A 23,401-nucleotide genomic window follows, 5' to 3' on the forward strand; every position below is an offset into this window, starting at 1 on the left:
ATGAAATCTTAAGGGACCCCAAATAGCTAAAATAATCTTGAAAAAGAACAAAGTCCTAGGTCTCATTCATTTCTAAACTTACTACAGAGTTACAGTAATCAAAACAGTGTGCTACAGACACAATGGAATGTGTCTATGGAATGGAAGTAAGAGCCTACTAATAAATCCTCACATATATGTAACCATATATAACCTCACATATATCGTCAGGTGATTTTTGAATAGGGTAATAAGACCGTTCAATGGAGAAAAGATGGTCTTTTCAACAAATGGTATTGGGAAAATTGGACATGCATATGCAAAATAATGAAGTTGGACCCTTACACCATATACAAAAATTAGCTCAAATGGAAAGCTACAGAACCTTTAGGGAAAAAAATACTGAGGCTGGTACCTGGGTTGCTCAGTTGGTTAAGCATCTGCCTTTGGTTTAGGTCATGATCTCAGGGTCCTGGAATTGAGCCCAGCACTGGGCTCCCTGCTCAGCGGGGAGTCTCCTTCTCCCTCTCCTTCTTCTCCTCCACTCCCCAATTCATGATGTCCTGCACATGTGCTCTCTCTGTCTCTCAAATAAATAAATAATCTTTAGGAAAAACCATAAGCAAAAAGTTTCATAACATTGGATTCTGGCAATGATTTCTTAGACATGACATCAAAAGCAGAGGAAACAAATCAAAAGCTTCTGCACAGCAAAGGAAACAGTCAAAAAAACAAAGAGGCAACCCACGGAATGGGAGAAGATATTTGCAAATGACAGTACAGACAAAAGGTTGATATCCAGGATCTATAATGAACTCCTCAAACTCAATCCACACGAAACAGACAAACACATCAAAAAATGGGCAGAAGATATGAACAGACACTTCTCCAATCAAGACATACAAATGGCTATCAGACACATGAAAAAATGCTCATCATCATTAGCCCTCAGGGAGATTCAAATTAAAACCACATTGAGATATCACCTTACACCAGTTAGAATGGCCAAAATTAACAAAACAGGAAACAACATGTGTTGGAGAGGATGTAGAGAAAGGGGAACCCTCTTCCACTGTTGGTGGGAATGCAAGTTGGTGCAGCCTCTTTGGAGAACAGTGTGGAGATTCCTCAAGAAATTAAAAATAGAGCTTCCCTACGACCCTGCAATTGCACTCCTGGGTATTTACCCCAAAGACACAGATGTCATGAAAAGAAGGGCCATCTGTACCCCAATATTTATAGCAGCAATGGCCACAGTCGCCAAACTATGGAAAGAACCAAGATGCCCTTCAACGGATGAATGGATAAGGAAGATGTGGTCCATATACACTATGGAGTATTATGCCTCCATCAGAAAGGATGAATACCCAACTTTTGTAACAATATGGACGGGACTGGAAGAGATTATGCTGAGTGAAATAAGTCAAGCAGAGAGAGTCAATTATCATATGGTTTCACTTATTTGTGGAGCATAACAAATAGCATGGAGGACAAGGGGTGTTAGAGAGGAGTAGGGAATTTGGGTAAATTGGAAGGGGAGGTGAACCATGAGAGACTATGGACTCTGAAAAACAATCTGAGGGGTTTGAAGTGGCGGGGGGGTGGGAGGTTGGGGTACCAGGTGGTGGGTATTGTAGAGGGCACGGCTTGCATGGAGCACTGGGTGTGGTGAAAGAATAATGAATACTGTTTTTCTGAAAATAAATAAATTGGGGAAAAAAAAGCAGAGGAAACAAAATTAAAGGTAAACTGGACTACATTAAAATTTAAACTTCTGAGCATCAAACTACAACCAACAAAGTGAAATGGCAACCTATGGAATGGGAGAAAATGTTCATAAATTAAATATTCAATAAATGTCAAGTATCAAGTATCCAGAATATATAAAGATTCTTACAACTGAACAACAAAAAGACAAATAACCCAACTACTAAATGGGAAAATGACTTAACTAGATATTTCTCTAAAGACTATATGTGAATGACCAACAAGCTCATGAAAAGATGATTGACATCATTAGTCAATAGAGAAATGTAAATCAAGACTACAGTGAGATGCCACTTCACACCCACTAAGAAGTCCAAAATATAGATACATATGTACATACATACAGAAAAGAGAGAGAGAGGAAGGAAGGAAGGAAAAGAATAAGTGTTAATATGGATGTGGGAAATGGAATCCTCATATATTGCTACTGGGAATGTAAAATGGTACAGCTGCTGTGGAATATAGTTTTTCAGTTTCTCATAAAGTTAAACATAAAATTATCTTGTGACCCAAGAATTCTATTCCTAGGTATATACTCAAATTAAAAGCAAGTGTTCAAAAGTTATACACCATTGTTCATAGAGCACTAGCCACTATAGTCAAAAGATGGAAATGGAATATCCATCAACAGATGAAATGGGTAAACCATGGGTGTTATGTCCATTAAGGAATATTATCCAGGTATAACAAGGAGTGCATTACTGATACATGCCACAGCATGGATGAAAACTTTCTGATATGAGGGAGTGGTGATGCAACATGGGGGCTTAAGTGGGTAGGAGAAGAATCCATGAAACAAGATGGGATAGGGAGGGAGACAAACCATAAGTGACTCTTAATCTCACGAAACAAACTGTGGGTTGCTGGGGGGAGGGGGGTTGGGAGAAGGGGGGAAGGTTATGGACATTGGGGAGGGTATGTGCTTTTGGGTAAATTGGAAGGGGAGATGAACCATGAGAGACTATGGACTCTGAAAAACAGTCTGAGGGGTTTGAAGTGGCGGGGGGGTGGGAGGTTGGGGGTACCAGGTGGTGGGTATTATAGAGGGCACAGCTTGCATGGAGCACTGGGTGTGGTGAAAAAATAATGAATACTGTTTTTCTGAAAATAAATAAATTGGAAGAAAAAAAATTTTTTAAGATTCCTGAATAGGAAGGAATAGACTGACCCATAGGAAAAAAATCTACACTATGAAATGTGCATTTTAAAATTAAATCTTATCTTATGTGAATTTTAGCTCAATAGAAATAATTGTCCCCTCCACCCTATTAGAAAGCTCGTAGGCCAATAGAAAGGCTGAATGGTTGGGAATTTTGTAGAATTTTGGTAAGATTTAGATAAGAATTGCAAATGTCTAACACTTAAGACCACGTTTTCAGCATTTTTAATTGGTAAAAAGAAAAGGTGAGTCTTTGGGTCCAATTTGATAGCCATGATATTCATTTCTCGAATACCAAATACATCCCAATCTATCATCAGTTGCCCACCTAAAATGTGTTTACTGTTTCATTGCATTCTAAACCTCAAAAAAGCTTAGTTAGTGCCAGAAAGAGGGCCTCCAAACATGACATCTTATTCCAATCCAGAGCTTTCTTGTTGAATAACCACAAGGTTTTCATCACATACTACCAGTAACAACTCTGCCTCTGCCTTTCAGGCAGGTGCAGTATGCCACACAAAAGTTATTTCCCAGGACAGCCCCCAAATTAAAGGACTGTCCAAAGTGCTACTTTTAATTATCAAAATTAAATAGAATTGTTTAAAACTTTATACTAAAAACTAGAAAAGCTAAAATTTAAAATGATAGTATCAAATATTTTTAAATGATTTAAGAAATTGAACTTGTAAAGGAAACTTTTAGTTACTTATTAGCCAGTACTTTTAAACTAATACCTACATAAGTAGGTATTATCTCCTCTGTTTTACAGATGAAGAATCTTGGGCTGAAAGTATCTGATTTTCCAAAGTGATTTCTTCACTATTAAATGGAAGAGATGAGGTTTAAACCCCCAAAATCTGATCACAGATCCTTCTCCTTTTCACCTTTGCTTACCTTTTGGCCCAGGGAAAAGAAAGCTTTCAAGTCTGTTAATTTTGGAAAATTGTTGACATATCTTTTGCAAGATTAGCCAAGTCTGATGCCAACATTGGCAAGAAGCTTAATATTAGACTAAAAATTTCTGAAATAGTAAGAATACCCAAACTTCTACTTATTTGCAAGATTAGAATATAGTGTCACAAGCAGTCTCATCCAGCTTCTCTAAGAGTGTAACCTAGGAAAAATACAACTTAATAACATTCATAGTTAATCATCAACAGGGTCCTGGCAGCAAGCTATCATACATCTGTACGTAACATTATAATGGTATAATGGAGTGGAAAGGGCACAAGTCTTGGAATCAGGTGAACTGGGTTTACCTTAGTTTTGCTACATACTAGTTAGTATAACCATAAGACAAAGTACTTGCTAAGTTTATTTATAAAACAATACTACCTTATCACATGGACTTATGAAGATAGAGATAAAAGCCAGATAAAATAATTAAGATAATTATGCTGAGAAAGTTATAAACCAAATCTATACCTACACTTCAACTGTAGATAACAAATATCTTCATCTAAATTGTTGTTGTTTTTAACGTTTTCTTTGAACCTTGGAAAATAAAGTCTCACCTCTCACTTCTGCTTCTAGTTCCACTTGTCCTATTCAGACAAGGAACGCTATGAAAATGAAGAGAGACCTGAGGTCCAGAAGCAGATGCTCATCGATATGGCCAAAAAGCTACCGGTTTACACAAGAACTGGGAGTGGAGGTCAGTTCATCTAAAGTCACCTACAGAAGGGTCAAGTCACATTTTGAGATTGGCAAAGACCTCAAAAAGGCTAAATCATATATATCCACAGGCTCTTCTGTATGGCCTGTAGCACTGGAGTCTATGACTAACATTTTGCTATGTTACTTTATCATATATCTGGCCACAAATCCATCCCTCATCCCTCATTCATCAAGCCATCTTATTTTTTCATACATTTCAAACTAAGTAGCAGATATCAAATACACATCTACCTAAATATTTTATCATTCTTTTTTGAGTGAAATTTGCATACAAAAACACAAATCTTAAGTTTGCCATTCAGTGTTTTGACAAGTGTACACATCTGTGTAACCGAAACCTCTATAAATAGTACCACATCCCCAGAAAGTTCTCTCATGCTCCTTCCCAGTACGTCCCACCAACCACCACCAAGGCAACCACTATTCTGATAGTTTTCCATCATAGATTACTTTTACCAGCTCTAGAATTTTATATAAATGTAATCATATAGTATGTACTGTTGTGTCTGGCTTCTTTTATTTAATATAATATTTTGAGATTCATTCACATTGCTGTGTACTTTATTCCTTTTATTGCTGAGTAGTATTTCATTGAATGAATATATTATATTTTACCCATCCACCAGTTGATGCACATTTGGTGTTTTCAGTGCTTAGCTATCATGAGTAAATCTGCTATGAATATTCTTGTGCAAGTATTTGTGCAGAGATGTGTCATCTTTCTAGGGTAAATGTCCACTATGGAGTCTTAACTCTTAGTTTTCATTTGTATGATATAAGTACTATTCTAGTACTAGTGGAACCAGTTTTACACCATTCAAAATTTGAAAATCAAACCTCTTTTGACAAGTCATACCAATGTTTCTAATAAGGAAGATTGCATTTCAAGGCTTTGGGCATTATACTGTTAGAAATTTATGTTCATCTGTTTATCATTCATTTATTCAGTAATCATTTATTAAGATCCTATTTGGTGATTTGGAAAATTTTAGTATGGTCTGGGTAATAGATATTAAGGACTTATTATTCATTGTGTTAGAGCATTGATGGTATGGTGGTCATGATTTTTTAAAATCTTCATGCATACTGAAGTATGGTGAAAAGTAGACAGGAAATTATTTGTATAATTTCTCACAGTAGTAAACAGAGTAATGTGACATAACAGAGATTGGCTACAAACTAAAGGTATATGGGACGAATTGGACCTGAGATAAATTTTGTTTGATCTCTAATGTATCTTTAAACCTTCATATTTGTTACTTATTTTTAACAATTAGAATATTTCCACATGAAAGTCCTTATTTCTGGCTTCTCCTTGAAAACTCAGACTCTCTGGCAACATTCAGTCTACATTTTCACATGGCAAAAATTAGCTAAAGCTGAGTAGTAGCCACACTCTTTAAATAAGGCATACATTCTCAGGTTCCCTCAGTCTCCAACTGGCTGCGTCACTCACTACTCACTATTCTCTGGACCCTTGAATCATTTGTTTGCAGCCCTATGATATAGAGATGGCTTCTCTTAGGAAACATCCTTTGGTTTGAGACCTGAATAATAAAAACCAGCAGGAAGTAAAGACCAGAGGGATTAGCATCCCAGGCAGAAGGTACTGTAGATACAAAAGGCCCTTAGATGGGAACAAGCTTGCAGTGTTAGAAGAGTGGGCAGGCAGCCATGTGACTGGAGTATAGCAGGTGGAGAGTGATACTAGTTAAAACTGAAGAGGCAAGCAAAGGCCAGATGATGCAGGTCATGGTAAGGAGTTCGGATTTTATTCTGATGGTGTTGGAAGTCCACTGAAGGGTTTAGGTAAAAAGTGATATAATCTGATTTACATTTTAACAGATAATCTGGCTATTCTGCAAAGAATATATTATGGGGAGCAAGAATGAAAGCAGGGTAAATACTTAGGCATCTATTACAGTCACCTAAATGAGAGATAATTATGGCTTAAACTGGGTAATGGCATTACTATATCTTTAAAAAACATGCTGAATGAATTAAACATGCATGCCCCTCTCCCTTTTTCATTGCCTCAATTATAAGCATACTTTTGTCATCCCCCATTGCTAGACATAAACATAAACTGCTGAATTAGCAGTCCATTATGCTAAATCAATTATATGTGCTTAATGTATACTTCAGTTGTAATTATTATAGCTCAAATTATTCATGATTTTAGTTGTTTCACTTAATAATAATTACATTAAACGTAGTTATACTTCATTGATGAACAGAGAGAAAATGGGATGAAAAAAATGCCTTTAATTAAGGGAAAGAAAGAAAGAAAGGAGAGAAGGAAAGACGAGGGAGGGAGAATATATATATATATATATATATATATATATATATATAATATATATATTTTACTATCAGACTTAGAGTGAAGAGAACCCTGAATGAACTAAGGGGTTAGAAAAATTATAGTAGTCACAGTCCTGCCACTCACTTGCTGTGTGATCTGGTGTAAGTCACTTGATATGTCTCAAGTCTTTACTTCCTTCATCTGTGAAATGGTCAATTGAATTAATTGTTTTTATATAGGAAAGTTTGAGTAAATAGAATCTAAATGATTTTCCCAAGATCATTCAAGCAGTTGATGCATTGTTTGTTTTATAATACCAAATCTTATTATCAGATATCCAGATACGAAAACTTTTCCCTTTACCTTCATCACCCAAAAGGGTGCCTTCAAGATTGATTTAACAGGGGAAAGAAATACGTACACAATTCTCTTCTGTGATTTGCCTTTTTCTTGGTAACTTGAGATGAGCTTGACTACCTGTAATCAATGTATAACAAGCCATCCAAATAGGCTACTGAGATATATGGTGTCATAGTAAGTCCTAACCAATGCTAACCACCTTATTTTTCGTATAGCTGTTAGATTCTGTGACCGGTGCCATTTGATCAAGCCAGATCGCTGCCACCACTGCTCTGTCTGTGCCATGTAAGTGACATCCACATTTCCTCTGGGCTGAGCTTAGACAGCAAAGTGACTGATCCTAACATGTGACCATGCCTAGATAAGAGCGTCCTTTCAATCATAATGAATACATGCCACACATCCTCTTGGAATGATGATGATTCAAACTATTCTAAAGATAGGAAGGAGATATAAAACCCCATTTTTTTTTTAATTTTAATTTTTTTAAATTTCTTTTCAGTGTTCCAGAATTCATTGTTTATGCACCATACCCAGTGCTCCATGCAATATGTGCCCTTCATAATACCCATCACCAGGCTCAACCAACCTCCCACCCCCATGCCCCTCCAGAACCCTCAGATTGATTTTCAGAGTCCACAGTCTCTCATGGCTTGTCTCGCCCTCCAGCTTCTCCCAATTCCCTTCTGCTCTAGATCTCCCCATGTCCTCCGTGTTATTCCTTATGCTCCACAAATAAGCAAAACCATATGATAATTGACTCTCTCTGCTTGACTTATTTCATTCGGCATAATCTCTTCCAGTCCCATCCATATTTATCAAAAAGTTGGTCAAAAAGCTGATGGAGGCATAATACTCCATAGTATATATGGACCACATCTTCCTTATCCATTCATCTGTTGAAGGGCATCTTGGTTCTTTCCACAGTTTGGCGACTGTGGCCATTGCCGCTATGAACATTGGGGTACAGATGGCCCTTCTTTTCACTACATCTGTATCTTTGGGGTAAATACCCAGTAGTGCAATTGCAGGGTCATAGGGAAGCTCTATTTTTAATTTCCTAAGGAATCTGCACAGTGTTCTCCAAATTGGCTGCAGCAACTTGCATTCCCACCAACAGTCTAAGAGGGTTCCCCTTTCTCTACATCCTCTCCAACACACGTTGATTACTGTCTTGTTAATTTTGGCCATTCTAACTGGTGTAAGGTGGTATCTCAATGTGGTTTTGATTTGAATCTCCCTGATGGCTAGTGAACATTTTTTCATGTTTTTGTTAGCCATTTGTATGTCCTCATTGGAGAAGTGTCTGTTCATGTCTTCGGCCCATTTTTTGACATGATTATATGTTTTTTGAGTGTAGAGTTTGAGGAGTTCTTTATAGATCATGGAAATCAGCCCTTTGTCTGTATTGTCATTTGAGAATATTTTCTCCCATTCGGTGGGTTGTCTCATTATTTAGTTGACTGTTTCCTTTGCTGTGCAGAAGCTTTTTAGATGACATGATACTTTATATGGAAAACCCAAAAGACTCCACCCCCAAACTACTAGAACTCCTTCAGCAATTCAGTAACGTGGCAGGATACAAAATCAATGTGTGGAAGTCAGTTGCTTTCTTATACACTAACAACGAAAATACAGAAAGGGAAATTGGGGAATTGATTCCATTTACTATAGCACCAAGAACCATAAGATACCTGGGAATAAACCTAACCAAAGAGGTAAAAGATCTATACTTCAGGAACTATAGAACGCTCATGAAAGAAATTGAAGAAGACACAAAAATATGGAGGACCATTCCATGCTCATGGATCAGAAGAATAAACATTGTTAAAATGTCTATACTGCCTAGAACAATCTATATTTTCAATGCCATTCCAATCAAAATTCCACCGGCATTTTTTTTTTAAAGATTTTATTTTATTTATTTGAGAGAGAGAGACAGTGAGAGAGAGAATGAGCGAGGAGAAGGTCAGAGAGCGAAGCAGACTCCCCATGGAGCTGGGAGCCTGATGTGGGACTCGATCCCGGGACTCCAGGATCACGCCCTGAGCCGGAGGCAGTCGTCCAACCAACTGCGCCACCCAGGCGTCCCTCCACCGGCATTTTTCAAAGAGCTGGAGCAAACAATCCTAAAATTTATATGGAATCAGAAGAGACCCCAAATTGCTAAAACCCCATTTAAAAAATAAATGTTCAGGGTGCCTTGATAGTTCTGTCGGTTGAGCATCTGACTTTTTATTTCGGCTCAGGTCATTATCTCAGAGTCCTGGGATGGAGCCCCATATCAGGTTCCACACTCAACGAGGTGTCTGCTTCTCTCCTTCTCTCTCTACCCATCCCCTCGCTCACATTCTCTTTGTAAAAGAAATATATCTTTTAAAAAATTTATTTTTTAAATTTCTTTTCAGTGTTCCAGAATTCATTGTTTATGTACCAACCCAGTGCTCCATGCAGTACGTGCCCTCCATAATACCCACCACCAGGCTCACCCAACCTCCCACCCTCTACCCGTCCAAAACCCTCAGATTGATTTTCAGAGACCACAGTCTCTCATGGTTCGTCTTCCCCCTCCAGTTTCCCCCAACTCCCTTCTCCTCTCCAGCTCCCCATGTCCTCCATGTTATTCCTTACACTCCACAAATAAGCAAAACTGTATGATAATTGACTCTCTGCTTGACTTATTTTTTTTAAAAAAAATTTAAAATGGGGCACCTGGGTGCCTCAGTCAGTTACTCATCTGCCTTTAGCTTAGATCATAATCCTGGGGTCCTAGGATCAAGCCCGGCATCAGACTCCCTACTCATTGGAGAGCCTGCTTCTCTCTCTACCTCTGCTGCCTGCCCTGTTTATGGTCTCTCTCTCTTAATGCTCTCTCTTAAATAAATAAGTAAAATATTTAAAAATAAATAAATAAGTAAAAATTTTAAAAATAAAAAAATAACAATAAATGGGGTGCCTGGTGGCTCAGTGGGTTAAAGCCTCTGCCTTCCACTCAGGTCATGATCCCAGGGTCCTGGGATCAAACCCCCCATCAGGCTCTGTCAGCAGGGAGCCTGCTTCTCCCTCTCTGTCTGCCTACCTCTCTGCCTACTTGTGATCTCTGTCAAATAAGTAAATAAATAAAATCTTTAAAAACAAATAAAATAATCAATAAAAATTTTTTAAAAAAATAAATAACAATAAAGTGTTCTATTTCAGAACAGTTTTAGATTTATAAAGTTATTGTGATGATAGTTCTTATGTGTCCTACATCCAGTTCCCCTGTTATCAAACTCTTACATTAATATGATACATTTGTTACAAATAATGAACCAACACCAGTACATTATTTTTTTGAAGTCTGTGCTCTGGTTAGAATTCCTGTTTTTCTCTAGTGTTCTTTTTATTTTCTAAGATCCCATTCAGGATACCACATTACATTTAGTTGCCATGTCTTCTCAGGCTCTTTTAGCACTTTCAGTTTCTCAGGCTTTACTTGTTTTTGATAACCATGACAGTTTTTAAGATTTGAGGATTAATGATGGGGTATTTTGTAGACTATCCCTCAGTTGGGATTTGTCCAATATTTTTCTCATGATTAGACTTGGATACTGCATTTTGGATAGGAAGAGCATAGAGGTAAATTGCCATTATCATTGTATTCTATCAAGGGCACATATTATGAACATGACTTATCACTGTAATATTAATCTTGATCATCTGGCTGAGGTAGTGTTTGTCAGATTTCTCTAATGTAAATTTACTCTTCCTCTGCTGCTTCCTTTACCCTTTAGAAAGAAGTCACTATGTATAGCCCAAATGAAAGGAATGGGAAATTATGCTCCCCCTCCTTGAAGTCAGAATATCTACACAAGTTTTTAAAATTCTTCTGCATGAGAAATTTGTCTCTTCTCCCTTATTTGTTAGTTTGTTTGTTTACTATTCATATAATTATATAGGCATGGATAATCACTTTATATTTTGGGTTATACCTCAGTACCACTTTATTTTTTTTTTAAGATTTTATTTATTTATTTGAGAGAGAGTCAGTGAGAGAGAGCATGAACGAGGAGAAGGTCAGAGAGAGAAGCAGGCTCCCCGTGGAGCTGGGAGCCCGATGCGGGACTCGGTCCTGGGACTCCAGGATCATGACCTGAGCCGAAGGCAGTCGTCCAACCAACTGAGCCACCCAGGAGTCCCACCACTTTATTTTGGTACTCAAATTATTTTAGCTTTGTAAAGTCACATCTTTATGTTAATATAATATTCATGTCCTTCTTGGGTATATGTTCCACTCATATTTCTCTTATTAATGATTGAAAGAAATCTGTCAAAATATCAGAAATAGCCAAAGTAAAACAATCACCAGAGTAGTAATTGGTAATTTTTAAATTTTTTAAAGATTCTATTTATTTATTTGAGAGAGAGAGAACACAAGCAGGGGAGTGGCAGAGGGAAGGAGAGAAGCAGGTTCCTGGCTGAGCAGGGAGCCTGAAGTGGGGCTTGATCCCAGGTTCCCAGGATCATGACCTGACCCAAAGGCAGACAATGAACTGAGCCACCCAGGGACTCCTAATTAGCAAAATTTTATTGTGTACACACCAGAAAGACAGTTTGCAAAACAGGAGCACTCAAACCAAAACAAAAAAATGAGGCTTGATATTGTTATAAAACAGCTTATATAGTGAGAAAATTATTATGAGAATATACAATTATTCTTTTTTTTTCTCTCATGTGTTCTTTTTTTTCCCAATTTATTTATTTTCAGAAAAACAGTATTCATTATTTTTTCACCACACCCAGTGCTCCATGCAAGCTGTGCCCTCTATAATACCCACCACCTGGTACCCCAACCTCCCACCCCCCAGCCACTTCAAACCCCTCAGACTGTTTGAGAATATACAATTATTCTTTACAATGATTAGTTAGAATAGTCAGAATTTTCTTAAATGACAGAGAATTGGTCAGTGGTTACTTTATGTCAACTTTAGAAAACAGATTAAGTTTTACTAAAAATTTCCAGAGACATAAGCAAGAAATGACCCAGGTCCAGTCAGTCTAATAAAATAAGCCAAATTAAGCTTTATTTGTATGACTAAACTGGTTTTGTCAGCTTGGGAAATTTTCAAGGGTGGTCTCCATTGGTCTTTTATTTTAACAGACTGTAGCCCTATGTTTTTTTTTCTATACTTTTCTTAATCTGCATATTGAGCAAAATGAGGGGAGATATCTTAGACTTCCCGGCATGTAACTTGCGGCCAGCATAATCCTGTAAAGTGTTGTGATTGGCTCATACTAGAAATAACTGAGAACAAAATAATTTTGTGGTAGCTTATAGTGGAAATCTAGGAATGAGTGTACCAGTACCATGTAATTATACTGGTGAGACAAGTTCAATTATGAGGCGTTACTTCATTTCCATAGCTCTACTTATCACATGTATTTTGTTTCTTTTGTAGGTGTGTATTAAAAATGGATCATCACTGCCCTTGGTATGTCCCTTTGATTCATTTCTTTACTCTGAAAGGGTCAAAGTTGCTCAAAATGCCTACTCTCCTAAGCATAGTTTTAACATGTTTGTTTCTCTAACCATAAATCACTGGGTCTTGTATGTACATGGGGGACAGGGGAGGCATAACATTTTAAAGCAAAAATAAGTAATACCACCGAAGGTATGGTAGTGAATTCCTAGGCTCACAAAACTAATGGTCTTTTGTCTGTTGGCTTTAGTAGTTGAGTATAGTAATGAAATCAAGTACAAACAGTTCTCTTCTTTGACATTATACAATTCATTCTGTTTTTAGTTATCTTGATGTTTGAAATATTCTAGATTATTAACTTCAGCAATTCTTCTCCAAATTTTGAATGTCTGACTTAGAGAACAAATCTGAAACCATCTAACTACAGAGAATATGTCATTCTATACTAAGTATAGCTGTTAAGATTGCAATATGTTTTCAACATCCAAAATTCAGGTTTTCTTGGGTGGATCAGGAACTAGTCCAGAACTATTAAGTAGGCCAGGTGTCTCTACACCTGTAAATGAAAAGAAAAACAAATGAGACATGAACTTGTTTTTCCAGTCTGTTTCTATTAAGGGACTTCTGTTTCTGTTGAGTTTCTACACAGCACATAATGACGCAGCAGGAGTAACGTACTTCCATTGCTGTGTTCACTTATGTATCCATGTGTTCTCAATCAATGGATCCTGATTTCAAATTACTTTTTCTTTTTTTTTAGGGTTAATAATTGCATTGGATTTTCCAACTACAAATTCTTTCTTCAGTTCTTAGCTTATTCTGTTCTCTACTGCCTGTACATTGCTACAACAGTCTTCAACTATTTCATCAAATATTGGAGAGTAAGTTAAATAAACCTGAAAGATCACCCCCAAAACACACACCTACTCCAATCTGTGATGTTTTCCAACTTTTCTTTTTACATTTTGAAATAGCTAAGGTAACCAGAAAGGAAGGCACAAAACAAGTTTCCCCATGTTGAATATTCTGAGATTTAGGAGTTAGTTATTTAAGTATTCTGCTAAAACAAATTTGTCATACATGAGAATCTTGTTAAGGTCTTTAGGAACCTAACCCCTTGACTCTTAGTGATTCTTTACAATGTACTTACCTAGTCAAGTTTAAAAAATTCACTTCTTCCCAATTATAGATTTTTAAAATGTTGAAACTAATTTTGAATCTCTAGTTTTCTAAGAAAAAGGATACAAAAATATTCCCTCATTGTCAGAAAAGACTTTCTTACTTCCTGTTTAAAGGAGAGTTGCAAAATTCCTACTGGACAGAAAGATTCATTGACTCATCTTCACACATGACCAAACTGAAATGGGAAGTCTTATTTGAAATTTGTATGACAAACACTGGGTTGGGAATTAGGAAAACTGAGTTCTAATACTGGCTCTGTTACCTGCTTCACTGGCTCATCGCCAAGATCAAATGAAATATGATTTTGATTTTAATTATTATAGTGAAATCTAAAAGAGAATTTCACATTTCTTCTACAAAATTTCAATCATATCCCATCTATTTCCAAAAGAATTGAAGGCAGATTTTTACTTTACGTATGTGTGTTGGGTCTGGCAGCAATATAGTGATTTTTTAAAAATTTCATGCCAATGGACTCCAGAGGTTATCCCCTCCCCACAATTCCAGTACAGTAGTTAAAATATCATAACCTTCTATGATGGAGGTTGTCCAAACTGAACCTAAATAGCAAAAGACGGATGTAGGCAGAGCTATTAGTTATTACTGTGGGAATTGTACAGGAGCCCATATATTAGGAATATCTCACATCAAGTGAAGAGATAAAGCAGCAAGGAAAGAATGTGAATCCTGTGACCAGATTAAAGATTATAATAAACTGGAGAACAATGGAAAAAGACAGGCAGTGAGAACCTAAATACCTGAGAATAGTTAAATTATTAATTAGTGCTTTGATCCTGACTAGTATAGAAAATACAGGATAAAAAATTATAGTGAGTTAGAGAGGAGAAGGGAGTTGGGGGAAATTGGAAGGGGAGGTGAACCATGAGAGACTATGGACTCTGAAAAACAATCTGAGGGGTTTGAAGCAGTGGGGGATGGGAGGTTGGGGGATCCAGGTGGTGGGTATTAGAGAGGGCACAGATTGCATGGAGCACTGGGTGTGGTGCAAAAACAATGAATACTGTTATGCTGAAAATAAATAAATAAATAAATAAATTTTCATGAATTCATCCACAGAAAAAAAATTATAGTGATATGTGCTTTCCATTTTCCCAACTTTCTTAATCAATTCAGATATTTAATGACTTTAAGAATCAGGAATTATGGGGTACGTGGGTGGCTCAGTCTGTTAAGCATTGGCTTCAGCTCAGGTCATGATCCCAGGGTCCTGGAATCAAGCCCTACATCAGGCTCCTTGCTCAGCTGGAAGCCTGCTTCCCCCTCAGCCCCTTCCCCTGCTCATGCTCACTCTTTCTCTCTCTCTGACAAATAAATAAAATCTTTTTTTTAATTCTTCAAGATATAAAAGTATAAGCAGAAATGAAATTTTCTCATAAATTTTCCCCAAATACAAAATATTTCATTATCTTGGCATATCTTCTTTGGCTCCTTTTCACATCACAGGATCTCTTATCTATTGTTCAGGTTTTCATGAGCTGTTTGACATCCCATTCACACTGAGCTACTACCCTGAATGTAAAGAAAATCTACCGTATCCAGTTCAGCAGGGAAAGTGTCAACCTTGGTCTTCACTACAGTCCTTACTTGGTCTTCACAGTAGGGTAGTGTTTAAGAACTCATAACAGAGTAAACAATGTTGCATTTTACACATTTTGCCTTGGTCCTCCAAACCAGTCAGTTGTCAAATACCACAGTGCCAGCCTTCCAGGTGATGTATGTTTTTTTTTTCACTCTTGAAATATAATATTTGGATGTGAATTAATTACCAAAAATATGCCAGTATTCACAAGCACAAGATGAACATGGGCTTGTCCTTTTCCTATTCCTTCATTTTTCTCTACAGTAGATTAGACCATGCCTGACAAATGGGACATAAGAGAAACTGTCTTGGCTTGCTCTCATAATGAAAAGGGTATTGACAATTCAGAAAAATGCTTCTTTGCAGTCTCTCCATTCAGAAAGCACTTTGAGGTGGTTTAGAGAAGGCTTTCTCAGTTTAAATTGAGTCTCACCTTAAAATAAAAAGAAAACACTTCCATGTATTCTAAAAACCATGTATCAAGGTGACTAGTGGTTCTCCTAAGAACAACAACCTCTATTTGTAGGATACTTTACCATTTTCAAAGCACTTTCATATCTATTGTCTCATCTTCTTCTTACCACAACTTTATAAAGTACATAAAACAGGAATTGTTAGTCTCATTTAAAAATGATAAAACTGAGGCTCATAGTAGTTAGTGACTTGCTCAGGATCACCCAGCTTTAAGTTTCAAATTCAGGACTGGAAGCTATCTGACCCTAAGCCCAGAGATCTTAAACACTATACCATATCTGCCTGCCCTTTATGGTCCTGCTATGGAGAAGCTATAGCTCCTTTGGAATAAAGAATTTAGAACACAATCATCGGCCATTTTTTCCTCTATATATTATCTTGAAGAGTAGCTACTTTGATAGGAAATTGATCTTTTGCCTTATGAAAAAAGTAGTAATATACACCTTCCACACGGGGCCATGAATCTCCACATAGAGACTGTGAATTATTTTAGAACCAAGATAGTAGTATTATTCTACCAGTATTCCCCTGAACTGTTTCTAGTGGTTGTTGCTTTGAGTAATTTAGCTTAGTTATCTCCTGGGAAGGTAATTTTGAACATAGGGCCATCAACCTCTTCCAACAATAAAAGGGGGGAGACTTTATCAAGAGATACCCTTTAGCAGACAAAAGACTGTAAGAGTAATTACTATAAAAGTAATTAGGGAAGGGAAAGAATTCCAGCTTAGCTACCCAAGGTCTGAACTGAGTTTCTATCAGCCCCTCTTGCCTAGACATTTCCTATTACCCATTCAACCTGAAAGACAAGAAGTAAAGTAAATGTAAGCTGTAAAAGCTTTAACAAACATACTCAAAAAGTAGAGATTATGAAAGCAAAAACCCCAGCTAGGCAAAAACCACTACAAAATTGTACATTAATTTTTTCTATAAACTCAAAAAAAACCCCAAGCCAATCAAATTCAGTTTGGGTGCTTAGGCCAAGATTTTGTGGAGGGATCATTTCAGGAAGGAGCTTCAGATGAAGTTTTCTGAAGGTTGAAGTCCTTGAGATGACTGTGTCCTGGGTGCTCTGTCCCTATGCAAATTTTACCCAGAATACTTGTCAACTGAAAACATCTGACTAACTGACTTCCCCTAATCTTCATCCTTCAAACATATATACTGTGAAATATCCCCCAAATTTCCTTACATCAAAATGATTAAAAATCTTCTCTAAGAAAAAGAAATCTGTGCTATCTGAATTTTCCAAGTGTTTCCAAGTCTTAATTTTTTCCTTCCAAACTGAAGTAGAACCAGATCCTAATGTTAACACCCACTTCAATCAAGAATCACCTTTAACTTTACTGCTCAAAGCATATGGAAATTCTTTAATGCAATTCATCATGCCAAAACAATGATCAGCACAGGAAAGAGGGGAATAAAAAACTTCTCTGAACTACTTACTCCAAAACTGAAAATGTTTTCTAAAGTTCTCTTCAGAAGATAAAATGTTGTGGTGAAAAAATAATGAATCCTGTTTTTCTGAAAATAAATAAATTGGAAAAAAAAGGAAAAAAAAGAAAAAGAAACAAAACAGAGGATCATAGGAGAAGGGAGGGAAATATAAAATAAGTTGAAATTAGAGAGGAAGACAACCCATACAAGACTCTTAACTATAGAAAACAACTGAGCATTGCTGGAAGGGGTAGGGGGGTGGTGTTGTAACTTGGTGATAGGCATTAAAGAGGGCACATGATATAATAAATACTGGGAATTACATGCAACTGATAAAGTACTGAACTCTACATCTGAAACTAATGATGTACTATATGTTAGCTAATTAAATTTAAATAAAATAAGTAAAAAATACAAAATAATAAGAAGAAATAAGAACCCAAGATTTCAAGATTTTAAGATTCTCCTATAAAGTTGAGAGCAACCTATTGTGTAAATACATTTTCAGCTCTGCAAAACAGAATGTTGTTTTATGAAAGTAATATGGCAATGACTCTAATGACCTGAAGGCAAATAAAATAATTTAGAGTTATTTGAGTTAATCCAGCAAACACTAAAAGGGTGGTTTTGTTCATTTTTATTGAAAATAACTACATGAGGATATATTCTTGCATTTATACTTCGTAAGATGACAGTTCATACAGATAAAAATTAAAATGAGATTTTTCATTAAAAAAAATGTTATACAGTATGCATGCTGGTTTATGGCTGCATGTAAAAGAAGAAAGCTGGTACTACATGGAAAATAAGATGTCCCAAATAACTATAAAAATGTTTAGCTACCTACTTTTACAATTGCCTGTCAAATCCTGCTTGATTTTACTGTTTAAAGAGCTGTCTCACCGGTTGTGATATACCAACACATTCTACTTCAGCTATAAAAAACAACCACACAAAATTTTCAGTAGCTTTAAAGTCAGATTATAGCTTATAGGTAGAGCATTTTGAAATTGTACCTATGTGTTTTAACTTCCTATTGTATTATTGTGCTGTTTTCAATATACATATATCCAAGGAAATATGACATATAAAGTATTTCAGAATAACCCATTTTGAGACAAGAGGATGAACCATATAACCTCAAAATCACCTCTGCCCAGTGACTCATAATTTGCAAACTAAATGGAGTACAAGCTTTAAGAAGTTGCATACCAGTTATGGCCTGAATATACCCTTTTTATACTACTATTTTCTAATTTTTGCAGTATATACTGTGTTTTACACTGAACTTAATCAAGGATCCAATTTCGGCTTTGTAGGCTGAAAGTATAACCATAATGAGGTATGGTCATCAACAGAAAGAACTTTTATAATAAAATCTATTTTTTAATTATAGCTAGACATTTTATACATATGAGAAAGTGCTAACATATAGAAAAACTAGCCAAGCCGTATCACTTTAATTCTTTGTTTTTATTTTTGTTTATTATTTCTGTTCTAGGGGGAATTGCCCAGTGTTCGCTCAAAGTTCCATGTTCTTTTCCTCCTCTTTGTGGCCTGCATGTTTTTTGTCAGCCTTGTGATTCTCTTTGGTTACCATTGTTGGCTTGTCAGCAGAAACAAAACCACCTTAGGTAAGACTGGTTATTAAGATGAGGGAAGAAACACACTAATGTATATAATAGTGACCTACAAATTATTCCTAAGGAAGAGAAAAAGTCCCACTGAAGCATTTTATTTATAGTAACATTCCTTTGCTTCCAAACTGAGACAGATGTAAACATGTTTAACCAAACTGGAGAGCCATAATGAATAAACAAAGCATTATTAAATGAAACCTCACACAAAACCAAAATGGATCATTGCTCTTTAGAATTCACATTGGGTAATAACTCCCCAAATTTACGGCTTGAAAAATTTCTGAAAGGTGTTCACATGAGGAAGTGGAGGAAAAATCAGTACAGAAGGGAACATCAGAAGAGAGAGGTGAAGGTTAATAAAGATAAAAGAATCTAAATTATTGAGGGCATCCAAAGATAGAGTGCTGAGAAAGAATCTAAGCCAAAAAATCACGATATCTACAGTCATCAAGGAGGTTTGGAGGACTGGGAATATGATAAATACACTGAATAAGCAAGTTTCTAGAAAATGAGTACAAGAGGTGAACATTTTTTTGGTTACTCTATACTCCAGGCTGTTATTTGGAGAATTATATTTCTGATGGATTCCAATGCAACAACTTTATTTCATGTATAGTGAAACAAATATTTATATTGTATACAAATAAATGCAGTAGGAGTGAGGAGAAAGTGTTGAATGTTTAGCTAAGATAGATTGAGCAAAGTTTAGTACAAAAGCCAGTATACATTTGAAACTCATTCACTAATAATGCTAACAGCTAAGAAAATATTTACATTCCTTTTCTAAACCAGACATTTGTAGCACTTAGTTGCTAGGTGGTAGATGAACACATTTGGCTTAGACATAACTGCAAAGTAGAGAAGTACTAAAGACTCCACGATAACAGAATCTGAAAACAAAGAACAAATGGGAGAAGGCTAGATGCAGCCTGTCCAACAGTGAAAGTGTTTTTTGCTTAATGGGATAAATATGTGTCTAGAAATAAGGGGCACTAACATGGTCTAATTCCTCAGTCTTTGAGTTGATTATAGTTCACCTGTTGACATTTTTACTGGAATAAAACTCAATTTCTTACATTGCACATTTTAGTGTGATGTTTCAAAACAAAATCAATGTTATTACCAACTCTTCATGCTTCTTTACTTTAGCCCCAGCTTTAAAAATGGAGACCATTGGGCAGCTGTTTCCACTTAGATTCAAATAAATACTGTTCAGATTGTCCTTTCACTCCTTAAATGCAGCCACACAAAATATATAGTTACCCCATGGCTCCTTATAATAATTTCTACCATTATGTATTTCCTCTGCCTTTTAAAAAAACAGAGTATCAATTCTTTGCATTTAATAACAAAATTACTTTGTATTAAGTAATTAAACTGGTTGTTACTAAGTAATTTAGCAATAACTAAGAATAAGAGGCCCATGCTACCACAACAAAAAGATATTGTAACATCAAATCACATTCATGGAGAACTGCAAAATCATGTTAGTCCTGAAATTTGTTCCTTTATTGCTTTCTTCCTCTTTTCTTCAACTCCCCTATCCTGCCCTAGAGGCCTTCTGTACTCCAGTGTTTACAAGTGGCCCAGAGAAAAATGGGTTCAACCTTGGCTTCATCAAAAATATCCAGCAGGTGTTTGGCGATAACAAGAAGTTCTGGTTAATACCTATTGGGTCCAGGTAGGTAATTATTACCACTGAAGTTGTTGCTGGACCATGCCTTGAAGTAGGAAATTCAGTTTTAATTGTAGTTTGCAACAAATGACGGTCCAGTAAAAACTCTTTCCCCCAAGTTATTATTTCTAGGTTAATAAAGAGAAATCAGGAGGTGAGGGTATGATAAATGGACATTCTTATGCTTTGTGGCAGTGTAAACTGGTAGTATTCTTTATAAATGGATTTAGTAGTATGTATCAAAAATCATAAGAATCCACATATCCATTGTCCAGTAATTCCACTTCTAAAAATCTATCCTAAAGACAAACTAGGCATAAAAATGTTCATCACAACAATATTTCCAGCCAATAATTAGGAAACATCCAACCTAAATATTAAACAATATGATATATATATATATATATATCCCCATTGACTAGAATATTATGTAGTCTTAAGTAATAGTTATTAAGACTATGTCACAATAAAGGGAAATGATCACTCTATTTTAAATGAAAAATGTAGAATTCAAATGGTATGTACTCTGTAATTAAAAATATATACAAAGATATGTACAAGTATATACAGAAGAAAACAACAGAGGGGAGATATACCCCCAAAATGCTCTAAGTAGATAAGTGGTACCAGTTGGTACTTCACAGGCTCATTTATTTAAGGTCTATGGTATATCCTACTATCCTGGCTATAAAGTACAAGACAAAACTGTGTTGGTGGGCAATGTTGATTAATAACAGTTACCAGCAATTATTTGCACCCCACTAACACATACACACACAAATATACGCACACTATCACTACATCAAAGATCTAAAATGGTGTTCTGTGAAATAAAAAAAACAAAAACAAAAAGCCCATTCACTTATAATCAGTATACTTACATCCTCTGTAGACAACTTTCAATAAAATCTGTCAACTTCCAGTTAACCACAATTATGAATAGAAGTAAAGGCATAAGAAATAGAAAATGAGTAATCCAAGCTTAAACATCATCATTTTAAATTAAGTTTTGTAGTGAATAAATTTTCTTCACATTAAGGAATAAAGAGATTTAAAATTCAAAAAAAAAAAAAAAGAAAATGAGTAATCCAAAAGTCACTCATATATAAATTTGCAGTGGATTCAGGTATATATACTCAAATGTTCAAACTGTAGCCCACTCTAGCCAGAACTAACATAGTTCCCTCCAATGCATCCCATCTGTTGGTGGACGGAGTAATTAACCAAGGAGGTAGCCCTAGATTACCACAGATATCCATGAAGTGGATCCCACTTGAGGGTAATTGTGCCCCAAATCTGCATACCTAGAGATGCTTCACTCTGGCTGTTTCCCATAGTTCCTATTAACCTTTCTGCCATAACAAGCCAAATAATGGGGCATTCAGACATTAATATCTATCACCAATTCATAGCAACTTATCTCCAATATATCAATGATTCTGAATCTGCTAATATTTGTTGAAAACTTAGAACCAAAACAATAAGATAGTTTGATATAAATTCAGGTGATCATCATTAAATTATAATTATGAAGCCTGCAGTGTGTGCATATTGCCATAACTGGACATTGTGGGAAACAAGTTAAACAGCTGTTTACAAACCAAAACAGTTAACACTGGTGCAGAAAAACAAGATATAGAAATTGAAAGCAATACAGCAACTAAATGATGCTATTGTAAAACCGTATTCCACCATGGCTTTAATGAATAAACTAAATGGTTCAAATCTTCCTAAGAACCCCCTTCTATTTGTAAGAGATTTATTACATTCATAAAAAGCCGTGTCAGCTGCAGGAGCTCATTGCCTTTCTTTCCCCAACAGCCCTGGTGATGGACACTCCTTCCCTATGAGGTCTGTGAATGAGTCACAAAACCCACTGCTAGCAAATGAAGAGCCCTGGGAAGACAACGAGGATGAAACCCGAGGTAAGGAGGCTCAGAAGGAAGTGTTTTCTCCACCTAGCAAAGCAAGCACCAATATGGACCATGTTAATGCAACCAAAGTAGTGTAATGAGAATATAGTATCCAGAAAGATTATATAAGCCTGTCAACCTTATAAGTGCCCATTAGATAGAAAAGAGCAAGTATAGCCAGATTTGTGTAGCATATACAGGTGGCTTAGGTTGGAAGATGGCAGCTTGAAGGTCTCTTAACAGTTTTGTGATACCTTGATTTATAACCAGTCAGATGTCAGGAAACATAATAAAGAGTGCTGTGTATATTTATAAACAATCCTGCCAGTTGGTTACTCATGGTGCTTTGCTTGAGTTCATTTAATCAGTGGACAGCAGCTCACCTTTCTCTGCCCTTATTTACATTGGTTAAATTTTCTACATTTTATTCAAGATTTTATTTATTTATTTGAGAGAGAGAGTGACAAGAGAACATGAGCAGAGGGAGAGGGAGAAGCAAACTCCCCTGCTGAGCAGGGAATCTGATATGGGGCTCAATCCTAGGACACTGGGATCATGACTTGAACCAAAGGCAGACACTTAACCAACTGAGCCACACAGGGCCCCCTAAATTTTCTTTAAAATCATTTGCATTCTCTCTTAGAATGGTTTAAATACACACACACAAAAAAATATATATATATACATATATATATAAATATATATATGGTATATGTAGGCAAGCCTACATAGGCATGTAGTCTACTTTTCTAAAAGGCAGAGTGGCAAAGGAAAAAT

At 36.2% G+C, this 23,401-nt stretch overlaps 1 protein-coding gene across 1 annotated transcript in view; it reads left to right on the forward strand.

Annotated features, from left to right (window-relative positions):
- The window catches only part of ZDHHC15 (zinc finger DHHC-type palmitoyltransferase 15), a 201,653-nt gene that overhangs the window by 113,687 nt on the left and 64,565 nt on the right, over positions 1-23,401 (forward strand). The window contains exons 4-10 of the mRNA XM_044235924.1: positions 4,439-4,559; positions 7,463-7,532; positions 12,686-12,718; positions 13,467-13,587; positions 18,898-19,030; positions 20,591-20,717; positions 22,533-22,636. Coding sequence (XP_044091859.1) covers positions 4,439-4,559; positions 7,463-7,532; positions 12,686-12,718; positions 13,467-13,587; positions 18,898-19,030; positions 20,591-20,717; positions 22,533-22,636 — 709 coding nt within the window. The remainder of the gene's footprint in view (positions 1-4,438; positions 4,560-7,462; positions 7,533-12,685; positions 12,719-13,466; positions 13,588-18,897; positions 19,031-20,590; positions 20,718-22,532; positions 22,637-23,401) is intronic.

This window comes from Neovison vison, chromosome X (assembly GCF_020171115.1).
Source record: "Neovison vison isolate M4711 chromosome X, ASM_NN_V1, whole genome shotgun sequence".
Taxonomy (NCBI): Eukaryota; Metazoa; Chordata; class Mammalia; order Carnivora; family Mustelidae; genus Neogale; species Neogale vison.